General features: G+C 40.0%; 1 protein-coding gene across 1 annotated transcript in view; it reads left to right on the forward strand.

Moving 5' to 3' along the window:
* Positions 1–13,489, forward strand: part of LOC111864153 (eukaryotic translation initiation factor 4E-binding protein Mextli) — a 79,869-nt gene that overhangs the window by 56,770 nt on the left and 9,610 nt on the right. Inside the window, exons 11-12 of the mRNA XM_023851206.2 lie at positions 2,056–2,432; positions 4,370–4,482. Of these exons, the coding sequence (XP_023706974.1) occupies positions 2,056–2,432; positions 4,370–4,482 (490 nt within the window). The remainder of the gene's footprint in view (positions 1–2,055; positions 2,433–4,369; positions 4,483–13,489) is intronic.

Below are 13,489 nucleotides of genomic sequence, written 5' to 3' on the forward strand. Positions count from 1 at the left end.
TGGTCCGTCGTCGATCTTCCTTGATGATTTCACGAATTTTTTCAACATTTTCATGTGTTCGGGCCGTGGAAGGACGACCAGAACGAGGTTTGTCATCAATTGACATTTCACCATTTTTGAAACGGGAAAACCACTCAAACACTTGAGTTTTCCCCATAGCATCGTCCTTGTACGCCATTTTTAACATTTCAAGAGTTTCTGTTCCACTTTTCCCGAGCAAAAAGCAGAATTTCACCGCCGCATGCTGTTCATGAAAATCAGCCACTGCGAAAACGACGATCACACAAAACAGTTGTTACTGCCGAAACTAGTCCTTACCTTCTGAAGCAACAGTAGTCGGCTTATCGACTCAGGAATGTTAGCTCTATGCGCTCATAGTGGCAAAACACGGTACTACAAAAGCTCTGCCCACAAAAAAATTAGTTCGGTTTCTTTTGGGTACCCCATCGTACTACTCCTACTTGGCTCTATATGAAGAGTATTGCTCTGGTAGTAGATCCTGGAGGTTAAATACCATGAATACCAAAGTCCACCATTGGAGATAATCCTGATCCAGTTACATCCACCTCTCATTCCTACAACCAGTTTCCCTAAGATCAGTATTTTCAAGGTAATGGCACTTACATATTCACAGGGACACATTGTTACTAGGTTAGCAAAAAGTTTGCTTCTTCTGCACTCCAGTTGTATTCAGCTATGTTTGCTATAGTTTTTGCCTGGTTAACTACTTAACTTTAAAATAAATTTGAAAACTTTTATTTTAATATATATTCATAAGTAAAAATTATTGATTGAGCCTTGTTGTGAGCTCCAGGGGCTGGAGCAAAAGTTGATATTGCCAGATCTGGACTATGGTCCATAGTTCGCCACTATTGTACTAGTAGCTACTTTGCATGAAATGTGGAGAAGGGCATCATCCTGCTGAAGCACATGCTGTAGTGAACATTAAGGGGTACATCCACCAATACAAGAGGAAGTGTTGTATGAAGGGAATCACACTGAATTCCAGCAAGACAGTTCACTACTATGTATGATCCAATTAGGTAATCATCTTTGATTCTGGCCCTCTTATTGATTTGACATCTTTGTTGAAGTATTTAAGGTTTCTTATTGCTTCTTTTAATTCTTTGGTAAATATTTCATCGTCCTTAGAACCGTACAACAAGAAATGGTCAGAAATAGGAAAACTTCAGGAAATTAACAGTAAGAACACCAGAAAAGAAGCTGTTGCAAATTTTCGATTGAATACAGGACATGACTGCCTTGCAGCATAATGCAGAAGAATGTACACGTGCAACTTGCCAGGATTATCTATGGGAAAAGAACACCTTCAATGCCCTAATCTTAACAAGGAGATGCAGCAAAGCAAGAACTTGAGTGCTCTCTATTGGAAAGCAAGAAGCAAAATGGGTTAAACGATCCCAGATGCAGCCATTGGAAACCAACCAACCAAACTCTCTTTGTTGAAGTGAAGAGCGTCAAGTACTGTGAGGACTGTCCAATTTTCATTTTATATTGTGGAAATTCTTTACTCTTGCCCTTTGAATGTTGCCTCATCAGTCTGGACTACATAGTACAGAAAGTCACGTTTATCTGTAAATTTGTATAGAAGTCATTGGCAAAATTGGAAGCGAAGATTATGGTTCCCTGACCATAGCCCTTGTACAAGTTGTACATGAAAAGGGTACAGCTGCACCTCATGCATGGGATGCCAAAGTGGACAGTGAGAGAGGCCTCTTTCATGTGCAACCCAATGAGTGTTAGTTAGGATTCGCAAGTACAGTATATAATGCCTCATGATGCGTGCTCTTGTTTCTCCTATAAACCAGTATACTGTTGCAGACATGTCTGTTGGGTTGCCTCCAATCTGCATACATGTAAAAGAATATTATCCTTGCATTTAGCATTTTATAATCAGTCAAGTTATGTTCTGTTGTGAATTCAATTCAGGAAAATTCTGTGCAAGTATTTTGTATAGTGAACTTTTTTTTTTATTGAAGTATATCAACCTCTTTCCATACCCTCTATACACCAGTAATTCTTCTTATGCATTAGCAGATATGAGGATGAACCAAAGACACCATCTACGCCTCTGCTTGTTGCACCTCCTGGTAAATTTTCTTCTGTCAGTCGAGTTGATAGTCAGGACAGCAATGCCACCAGTGAGAGTGATGAGACTTACAAAGCCCCTCTCACACTGGAACCTGCCCCTTCCTCATCCCCAGCTCTTGACACCATCTCAGTGAGCCAGTTAACTGTCGTCCGGCAGCCGCTATTCCCAGATGCTTCAAGGGAAGTGTTTGAACAAGCAGAGACATCCCCCAGAGCAGTGGATGTGAATGCTCGAAACAGACGTGCATGTTTTGCTCATACGAGCAGTCAGCAGAAGAAGGACGAATCAGCTGTAACCAAGACTGAAGCTCAGAGTACTGGTGGGTACATTTGTTTCACATCTAATAGGCTCATCACATTTTGGTAGTACGTGGTACAATCCAAAAGTTCCCGAAATTTGAATTTTCCATGTGAATGGTTATGAGTATATCAAAATACTGCTAGGTGTCTCCCCCCACACACCCTTCTTGAATCAGTGTGGCAAGCGGCGTCGAGTTAAGTGGTTGGGTTTATTGTTGAACATATTTCCATTGTTGTGTTTCTGTGAGTTTTCGGTTTTGCGATGGCTGACCTGAGAGAGCAGCATGTCTGTATAAAGTTTTGTTTTAAACTTGGGAAAACCACTGTAGAAACGCACCAGATGTTGAAGCGCACTTCTGGTGACAACAGTTTAGGCCAGACACAAATTTATGACTTGTATAAGCATTTCAAGAATGGCCGAACATCGACTGATGATGACGATTGTTTGGGACGGCTGTCAACTGGCACCACACCAGAAAATGTCGTGAAAGTTAGGGATCTGATTCTGCAAGATAATAACTGACCATCCAAGACCTCTGTAACACCTTGGGACTAAGTTATGGTACATGTCAACGAATTTTGTCAGGAACTGAACGTGAGGAAGATTGTGGTGAAGTGTGTGCCACAACTGCTGCAAAATGAACAGGAGCAGCATTCCTTGGAAGTCTGCAGGGAACTTCCAACAACAGCTTGAAGAGGGTCCAGACTTTATTTCGAATGTTGTCACTGGTGACGAAAGTTGGGTTTATGGCTATGACCCTAAAAGTAAGCAGCAATCGTCGCAATGGAAGAACCCTTCTTCACCTCGGCCAAAAAAAGCTTGACAAGTCAAGAGCAACATTAAGTCCATGTTCATCTGTTTTTTTTTTATACTGACAGGAATGTTCATAAGGAGTTCATCCCTCCTGGTCAGACAGTCAATAAAGAGTTCTATCGTGATGTTCTAAGGTGTTTGATGGAGGACAAGAGGAGAAAACGTCCAGAGAAGTCTCACTCGAATGACTGGGTACTCCACCATGACAACGCACAACTGCATACGGCTTATATTGTGCAGGAATTTTTTACTAAAACAAGATGGTAGTTGTTCCCCACCCACCATACTCGCCAGACTTAGCTCCATGTGACTTCTTTCTCTTCCCCAAGATGAAAATCAAGTTGAAGGGGCGAAGATTTGACACAACTGAGGAAATTCAAGTGGAAACGCAGACAGTACTAAACACCCTAACAAAGAAAGACTTCCAGGATGCATTTCAAAAGTGGCAGAAATTCTGGGATCGGTGTATGCGCTCCCAAGGGGACTATTTTGAAGGTGGTGGAGTAGAATAAGATCCAGGTAAGATGTAATAGTTTTCATTAATATATTTTGGGAAGTTTTGGATTGCACCACATATTTGTCAGCCAGTTCTAATTATCAGAGGATACATGATGATCTTGATTCTGATGCCAGAGGTTTCAGCTTTGTGACAAGATGTATCCAATGTGAAATTTCAGCATGCCTTATTGCAAGCCTGAACTCCATGGATATGAAAATGCAGGGGACTCCACTTAAGAAGACCCTGTTTAAAATGTTTTCTCAATTGAAACCATCATGTCCCAAAAGTAATACCATAAGAATCTCACTTAACATGAATAGATATTTCACCTAAGAAGAAAATTTTATAGATACCCATTGGAACATTTTACCCATTTGATAGAGGTGTGTATGGCCAGGTGTTTTGAATATGCAAAAATGTATTTGAAGTTGTGCGAATAAATGCAGTACAGTGTATTATGTCAGCAGGATCAGTGTAACACTCTAAGAAATGTGTTTTTGTGTAAGAACTGGATGGAGAAAGGACCAGCGTAAACTGTTACTGGGGGGAATTCAGCAGCATTGTGTTTTATTATTAACAGCACAATAATAAAAATTATAATAAGTTTCCAGACCACAGGTTGAAAATTACAAATTCTGTTACAGGGATTACTGGGAAGTATTCCAGGGAGTACTTACTGGAGCTGGCATTATCACCTCTGAGCCGCAAGGAACCAAAAAATTGGGAGCGCATCATGTTGTACTCCATTGCAAAGAAGGTATATTCTGTCTAGTAGTGAGTCTTCAGAATCTCATCATACAGACGCCTGTGATTTTAAAGAATAATGCAGAACTGAGTCCTCAGAGACAGCTTGGGACCCTGAGTGATTGAACTTTCAGAATGCCAATGTGTTGTGGTGCAATGGAATGCTCTGGGTGTGTGTGTGTGTGCAAGCATTAAATGTAGTTTGTAAGTGCGCTTCGCAGATTTTTTGGGAACACTTCCTGATTTATAATAATATTCCTTTCATAATTTATGTGTGCATATGTTCCTGTTAACAACATCTCTAATAGTCAAAGCATGTTATGATTGACAGTTTCTGTTTTTAAGATCTTGTGTGAAGTTCTGTGACATGTTATGACACCATTGGCACTATGATTTTAAATTGTAATGATTTAGGAAACACTGTAATTTTATGTTGGATATCAGTTTGTAATATTTTTTTACCTGCTGGTTAACCTTTAAGTGCCGAAGTGCCCCGTTTGTGCCGGTGGTGAGTAAGGTCGTCGTGGCCAAAGTACCCCGTTTTGGCCAGTTGGGCATTTAAACTCTGCTAGGGGAGGCGCGTGCACATGCCGCTAGTAGAAGCGAATGCACAGTCCTAAATATTTATTTTTAAATGTAGTAATTACCAGACAGACTTGAGTAAAGCCCTAATAGAAAAATGAAATTAAGTGAACAACAGCAAAAAAAATATACGTATGAGTTATGCCCAAACTCATCCATGAGCCAGTCCTTTTATTGCAGATTCTGCAGATTAATGTGTTAAAAATATATAGTAAAATTCGATGTACATACCTTTTTTGTTGTTATCTGCTTGATGTATATATAGGCTGAAATAAAACTACAGTATTCGATTTCACTAAGCACGCATAGAAAACAAACCGCACTCTGAATCTCAGCCGCGATGCAGCTGTCTGTTCAGGCCCATAGAAAGGGCAGTGAGCTTTTGCAGCTATAACAGAAGGTCTTAGCACTGAAGAAGGGACCCCTCTAGCTTTCTCTTGAATAGCCATTCTTTCATTCTTCTGACCTTCAGTCAAAAGACTGCTAGCAGAAGACAAAATGATTTTATTGCTTCCATCTGTTTTATGACATCAGGGACTGCTAAAATTTGTCAAGTGTTACAAACAGAAATGAATTTGTAATGCAGAACAACTCTGAAGAACTGAGAAACCATTTTTGCAGTACTCATCAAAATTAAAAGACAAAAAATTGAAAATAGAGTATAATTTGTATAAAAAATTTCAAATCTTCTGTTATAATATGCGACAGTATGTTCTTTGCTGATGCAAACAAAATTAATTCCATCCATTTATCATAAAAATTGAGTTAGGTACAGCATTTTTAAACACAATGCTTAAAATTGTTTAGGCGCACTAACAGAAATGGACGTTAAAACGCAAAGTAGCAACGGGCATTTAAATGCATACCAGCAGCGGGCATTTAAATAAACTCCGGCCAGCTCAAGCTTACCACTGTTTCAGAAGTCCGGCGTTTAAAGGTTAATTTTTATTGAGACAAATTGTGTAGTTTTTTTGGAGTTGTGCTGTCTCATAATCCAGTTTGACTGCAGTACCTTTATCTATGGCTGTGACATTGTATTTAATTTGAGGATAACATTTGTTGTTTCAAATAACATAGTTTTTCATTTCTAAAGCAAAATTAAACTTCTTTTTTCACAAAACTTGTTCATATTTTAAGGAAATTATAGTGTCATGTGTTTGGTAAATATAGTCTCTGCTGTGTCTTTTCTAGGTAGTAGTGTACATGATGCATGGGATACATATGTAATCTTTGTGATTTTTACATATATAGTGATTTGCCTTACATTATATATTTTTATCACACTTCAAAATTAATTACACACTTCTTATTATTAACACATCATAGAAGGGCCATATAAGTTCGCTCACATTTTTGTAATGAAACACCAGAGATGGGTGATGGGTTAGCTCATCTTTGTTGAAGATATACCTTTTATCACATCTGCCATGGGAACCATGCATTTCTGGTTCTCCAGGGTTATATGAATATGGTGGGTATACTACCATTTCATTTTCCCCTCTTTTTTTGTTTCTTTTCTCTGTTAAGTTTGAACTTCTTTGGATATTAAGAACCATGTTTACCTGGCACACCTGAGAAAGCTTGTGAGCTCAATAGGTAATGATATTTTTAATGGATTACACTGGAAATCTCTTAAAACATTGAAAAACCTGATCAAATTGAGCTGATTAAGCAGGAAAACTTTTGAGAAGGTTAAGTCCTGAAAGATGATTTCAAATTAATTATTTTACTAAAGAACAGATATTAAGTTCCCTAATGTGTTATACAGAATCATGATAGCTACACATTAGCTACACATGTTGAGATCAAGCAAAGCACTGTTGTACAAAATCACATCACGCTTCCTTCCAATCACTTAGTCTGCCAACTGTAGGGTTGTGAGAATGTCTCCTATATGCCAAGTGTAAAAATTCATAAGTATATTCCTGAGCATGTGTTCGCATAGGTCAAGTTACCTCGTTCCTTTATCTCTGAACACATTGCCCTAAACCCATCTCACACACCCATTCAAAACAATAATCCTCATTGTTTATTTCAACAAATGCTTTCTTTATGACAGCAGTTATGGATACATTCAATCATATAACCCATTCCCAGCAATGCTTTATTTTATTTCAACAATTCTTTTTTGTCTGACAGCAGTTTCCATTCGTTGTTAAAGTATGGTATACCATAGTTTGTCAGATACAAGTTCACTTTTGATATTTTTAATGTGTATTTAAATATAAACAATATATCTCTCTCTCTCATACACACACACACACACACACACAGTGAACTGTCCCCAGCAATTCCTTTTTTCTTTTTCCTATCCACAGAGCATTAAGTGTGCACTCCCTGTGTAACACAAATTAAGCATGTTATTAGCATTAGAAACGTATTAAATACATTCGAGAGTTTGATGGTGTTTTCTGAGGCCACAAAAAGAGAAAGATTGTGGTTGTTGTTTTCTCAAAAAGAGCCACACATCGTAAAACTTTTACATCTTTCTCAAACCTTTTCATATGTGTTTCTAGTCCGGTTTGTAGGGTGAAATGGTGTTAACTATTATAATTTTTATCTCTTTACAAAGAAGCAGTCCACATCAACCAAGACAATTGATAGAACATCCATAATGCCTGAAAATATGGCATCTGCTCACTTAAGCAGGGCACAGAATCAGTTTCTTAGTGCAGTTTCTTTTACCATCAATGTTGGTATGATCCTGAGAATGAACATGAACAGCTTAATGGGAGGTTGGAACCATGGGGGAAGCTGATATGTTCTTTACATTCTCAGAATTTTGTTTGTGGTGGAGATTAAGATTTCAGCCTGTGGGCACAGAAACATCCACACAGATCTGATCAAGGATCAAATTCAGAACCCTCCAAAGGAGAGTCTGGCATTTTACTCGAGGTCACCAGGTCTCCTTGGTTAAGAAGTGGCTGCAATTTGAAACTTAATTTAACTCATCATGGAATCAAAATGTAATTGATTCCAAATTGTATTTTCCACGTAAAATAGTAGGGCATGTCCGTTTTGGACTGATGTTGAATATTGGTCTAATAATTCTTTGAAATCTGTTTCTCCAGATCAAAGTATTTTATATTGAACACTTTGAACATTGACACTAGCAACTTTCTTTGAACTTGTAAGCTCAGAGGATATAAAATTTGTAGTACTTTGGGTTGGGGGACACGCGGTAGTGTAGTTGGTTGAGGCACTATGCTACAAACTGGAAGGTTGCAGGATCGAATCCCGATGAGGTGGATTTTTTCAAATTACTTAATCCTTCCAGCCACACTATGGCCCTGGGGTCTACTCAGCCTCTAACAGAAATGACTGCCAGGAATATACCTGGGGGGAAAGGGCGGCCAGCGCGTAAGCCTGACAACTTTACCACCATCTGTGAGCTGATTGTCTAGAAAATGTGGGAGCCTCGACATCTCACAACCCTATGGGCCTTCACAGCCTGTTACAGGGATACCTTTACTTTACTTTTACTTTACTTAGTACTTTGGGTTTATGAATGGTTTTCACATATCGTTATTTTTGGCCCCCTAATAATGTTCTCCTCCTTGTTCTAGTGTTTTTATGCCAGTATATATCACAGCAGTAACAAGTTTCATGCTTCAAATTCTGTTAGATTATAATTTTCTCTAGTAATTGGAAAGTGAGTTATTTTTTAAGAATTCCTTTCCGCACTTTAAAAGTTCCAAGTTTTTGGTTGAGCATGTGTTTATGATATGTCTTATTGTGTTATTGTTTCCCCACTGTTTTTCTTCCTCCTCTTCTTGTATTCTGTTTTTGTCAACCTTCTTTTAAAGCCACATTTGTACTGTGGCACATAGACCCATTGCCAAGTAACAGCTGTGTAAACAGGTGACAGTAAAACAGCCAATGCTAGGGAAGAACTCTTGTTTCCTCAGCAATGAGAGACCACTCAATAATGGAAGTGATGTCTGTGCTAAAGCTATATATCAACCAGATGCCATTACAGGAGAGTCCTGAGACAGCAGATAGAAGAGTAGGAGGTTGGTATGGGATGGCTGCCAGCCTGCAGGGACAAGAATCTGGAAGCAGAGGAATGTCCGCCGTTGGAAGACAATACCAAACAGAGCAGTGAAAACCATGACTGAGAACACTAGTCTTTATATGATAGTGATGTGTAAAGTGTAGTCACGAGTTGTATGTTGAAGTGTCGAATAAATCCGATTACCAATCCGAACCCCGCCTATAGTCACTCAGTCACATGGCAACTAATGTCAGAAGTGGGATTGGATTGGAGGTTACATTATGTAGTTACAAGGTGGTTCAAATATGACCGGGACTGATTTGTGTGCAAACAAGCCACACTGCGCAGCAGCTGTGCGATCTTGAGAGAGTAAAACCACAACCTCCACCCTCCCTCCTGTTCAGGTTAGAACCTGTTCAGTCCTGTCTGGGAGTTGCTAGAGTGATAAGTGAACAGAAGGTACTGTGGAGCGTGGAACAATGCATAGTGATCAAATTCTTCATTGAAGAAAAGGTCCCATCCGCTGAAATTCACCACAGACTCCAACAACAGCTTGGGGAAGATTGTATCTCTCAGACCCGTGTGTTTGAGTGGTGTAAGTGCTTCAGAGAGGGCAGAGAGCGCGTGGAGAATGAACCGCATGATCGTTGGCCACGAACATCTGTCACCGAGCCAAACACTGATCGTGCAGACGCGCTTATTCATGAGAATAGGCACATCACTATCAAGGAAGTTGGAGCAATGCTGTCCATCAGTGTTGGTAGTGTAGAAGACATCGTGAAATACCACCTGCACTATCGCAAGGTGAATACACAGTGGGTACCACACAGTTTGACGGACATGAGCAAAATGTTGCACATGCAAGCTGCCAGACGTCTCCTACAGCAGTTTGAAGATGAAGTTGATGCATTTTTGAAGTCTCTAGTGCCCACTGATGAAATATGGGTTCACTACTTCATTCCCGAGTCCCAGCAGTCATCATGCGAGTGGCGGCATACCAGTTCTCCCAAACCCAAGAGAGCGCGGAGGAGCTGTTCGGCAGGAAAAGTGATGGCAGCGTTCTTCTGGGACTGGCAGGGGGTTATCCACATAGACTTTCTGACAGATGCCAGAACAGTCAATGCAGCTTATTACTCAGACCTCCTGGCAACAGGCATGAAGGAAAAGATCTGATCCAAGCGGATGATAGGTGGAAAGTGGGTAGCCTTCCTTCAAGACAATATACGCACCCATGTGGCCAAAACAACAATGGAAACCCTCCAGAAATTGAAATGGAACATTCTGACACATCCGCAGTACAGTCCCGATTTGGCCCCAAGTGATTTCTACCTGTTCAGAAGGCTCAAATTAGACTTGCAAGGCATGCAGTTTGTGGACAATGATGCCATCATCCAGACTGTTCGGGAGTGGATACGCCACCAACCACAAACCTTTTTTGAAAAGGGCATCAGGATGCTTTCAGAACATTGGAAAAAATGTGTTGACTCTTGAGGGAAGTACATTGAAGGCTGACATGTGCAAGTACGTGTTTGGAAGTTATGGTTTAAAAAAAAAAATCACTCCCGGTCATATTTGAACCACCTTGTACAACATCATACCACAGAAATGGAACAAACAATGGAATGCCTGTTCACTGAAATGAAGGTCCTATTGATAGCCAACCTAGAGGAAATGGAGGCCAAGATGGATATCTTTGAAGAGAAGTAGGACAGTAAGTCCTGTCTAGGAAAGACAGAGGCCAGTATAGACCTGTGAGGAACCAAGGAAAGCCAAAAGTAAGACTGATTTGGAAGAAATGGACAGCATGGATTTGGAGGCCAATTGAGAAAAGTCAGAGGCCTTAGTGATGCATCAGGAAGTCCCTAACAGAGAGGCTGCACTGGAAATTGTTGGAGCACTGAAAGACTGATCTGAGAAGCCAAAGATCAATTGTGGGATAATGGAACCCACAGAAAAGAAAGATCAGAGCGATGTTACACAAGGAACCCCTAATGGACCAAAGTTCGGGAAGAGATGTCAGGCACAGCTGAAATGGAGCAGTGGCGTAAGGAACTGAGGCCTGAAACAGCAGCTGTGACTGGGAAGTAAAGGAAGTGTTAACAAGACCTTCAGGCAGGATCTAATGCTGGAGATTGTCAATGTAGCAGCCAGGTCCTCCATCAGGATTGCAAAAATGAGTGTCAGGATATGTGGAGGAGCCGGCCACCACCCAAGTGAAAGAAGAGACTACCCACAGCTGGAGTATCAGAGATACAGGAGCGCCAACCACTCTTGGAAATTTTTCCCACACTGACTAGAAAAGAAGAAATGGTGATACACCTATAGGCTACTTCGGATGAGCAGCCTTAAGGAGGGAGCAATGTGGCATGTAGACCCATTGCCAAGTAACAGCTTTGTAAATGGGTGACAAACCATTGCTAGAGAACAGCTCTGGGACACATTGTTTCCGTGGATACAAGAGAACATGCATTAATGGAAGCAGTGGAAGTGTCTAATAAATGTGATTACCAATCCAAACCCCTCAATCACGTAACAGTACTATGTTTTCCCACGCTCTGTGTTTTCTTTTGTGAGCATTTTTGTTCTTTTCTGGCTGTATGTTTTTTTTGTGTTAACCTTATTTTTAAAAATGTGTTTTGATGTGTTTATCAACACCAGGGTGTTAGTGTGTTTTGTGTTTGAATGGATATTGGATTCTTCTTCCACACATAGAATGTAATCCACATGTGAGTATGTAGGTAGCCAAGTCAGTNAGTGTTAGTGTGTTTTGTGTTTGAATGGATATTGGATTCTTCTTCGACACATAGAATGTACGATAAATGATACAAACTCCGTCCCAAGTGCAAACAATATANTATTTCATATGGTTTTGGTATGTATCCTTTGACATAGATGTATCGCAAACTGGTATACCAGTACATAGCATGAGATTGTCCACACACAGACACACATATATGAGGGTGGACAAACTAATGAAAACGCCGATACTGAGAAACAGATTTTGTGTTAGCTACACTGAAAGAAATTCGATTTCCAACACTAAAGGTTCTTCCATTTGTTTACACTATGTAGTCGTCATATCAGTGCATTTAGTGATTGTGTTGAGTGACAATCCATGTGAAAGATAGAAAATGGGAGACTTGTCTGATTTTGAAGGAGGACAGATTATTGGTGCACATTTAGCTGGAGCATCTGTAACAAAAACTACCATGTTATTAGGTGTATGGAGAGTGATGGTTTGTGAGGTTATGTCGGCATACACGAGTCATGGGAAGACAGTATCAGCGAAGAGGAACAGTGGGCGAAAATCAACACTGACAGAAAGAGATCATTGTACATTGAGAAAGATTGTTTTGAAAAATCACAGAACCGCTGCAGCACAGGTGACAGCAGAACTGAATATTCATCTTGAAGACTGTGTTTCCACAAATCCAACATCCATGGTAGGGCTGCAATTGCTAAAGCCCAGATTACAGAAAGTAATGCTCAGATGTGTGAATGGCGTCGTGACCATAAAACCTGGACATCAGACAACTTGAGACACATGCATGATATGGCCAGATGAGTTGTCCTTCATGCTGTTCCCTACATTGGGAAGAGTTTATGTTTGGAGAAACCCAAGGAAGCCTACAATCTATTATGCCTGGTTCCAGCAGTGAAACACAGGGAAGGTTCTGTGATAGTTTACTCAGCAGTATTGTGGTACAGTATTCTGTTGGTCCTGTTGTTACCCATCATGATCGAATTACTGCAAAGGAGTATGCCGACAGGTTGGGTGATCAGGTGCATCCCATGATTGAGACATTTCTTAATTATTATTCTGTTTTCCAATACAGCAGTGCTCCCATTCACAGAGCTGGTACTGTTCAGTCATGATTTGAAGAGCATGAATGTGAACTTCATCCTCCCTGGCCAGAACAGTCACCAGATTTGAACATCAGTAAAATATTGTGGTCAATTTTGGAGATTAGATTGAGGAACAGATTCCCACCTCCAACATATCTAAAGCAGTTTGAAGATAAGATAAAAGTTTGTGACAGAGATAGAATCCAGTCTCCAAAACATTGTGTTTAGAAAAATAAACAGGACAGTGTTTTTAGATAAAGACAGGATGATGGTCAATGTCCAAAAACATAATATCTGTACGAATTTGAAGATGTTCTTCAAGAAGAATGGTATAAAATTTTGCTAGGGGCTGTTCAATACTTGTACGAGTCCATTCCAAGAAGGTTTGCCACTGTATTGACAGCAAAAGGTGGTCTGACAACATATTAGTAAAGATACGTGTACAGTATTTGAATATAAGCCATTATAATATCATTTGTCCTTAAATGAAGAGAAATGAATTGTCAGAGTGCCAAAGATTATTGTAGGCAGTTATAAAAAGAAAGAATAGTAATCATCATCATCATTAGTAATCTGTCAAAAAGACAGGTCCACAGTC

Source organism: Cryptotermes secundus, unplaced genomic scaffold, assembly GCF_002891405.2.
Source record: "Cryptotermes secundus unplaced genomic scaffold, Csec_1.0 scaffold1647, whole genome shotgun sequence".
In the NCBI taxonomy this organism is placed as follows: Eukaryota; Metazoa; Arthropoda; class Insecta; order Blattodea; family Kalotermitidae; genus Cryptotermes; species Cryptotermes secundus.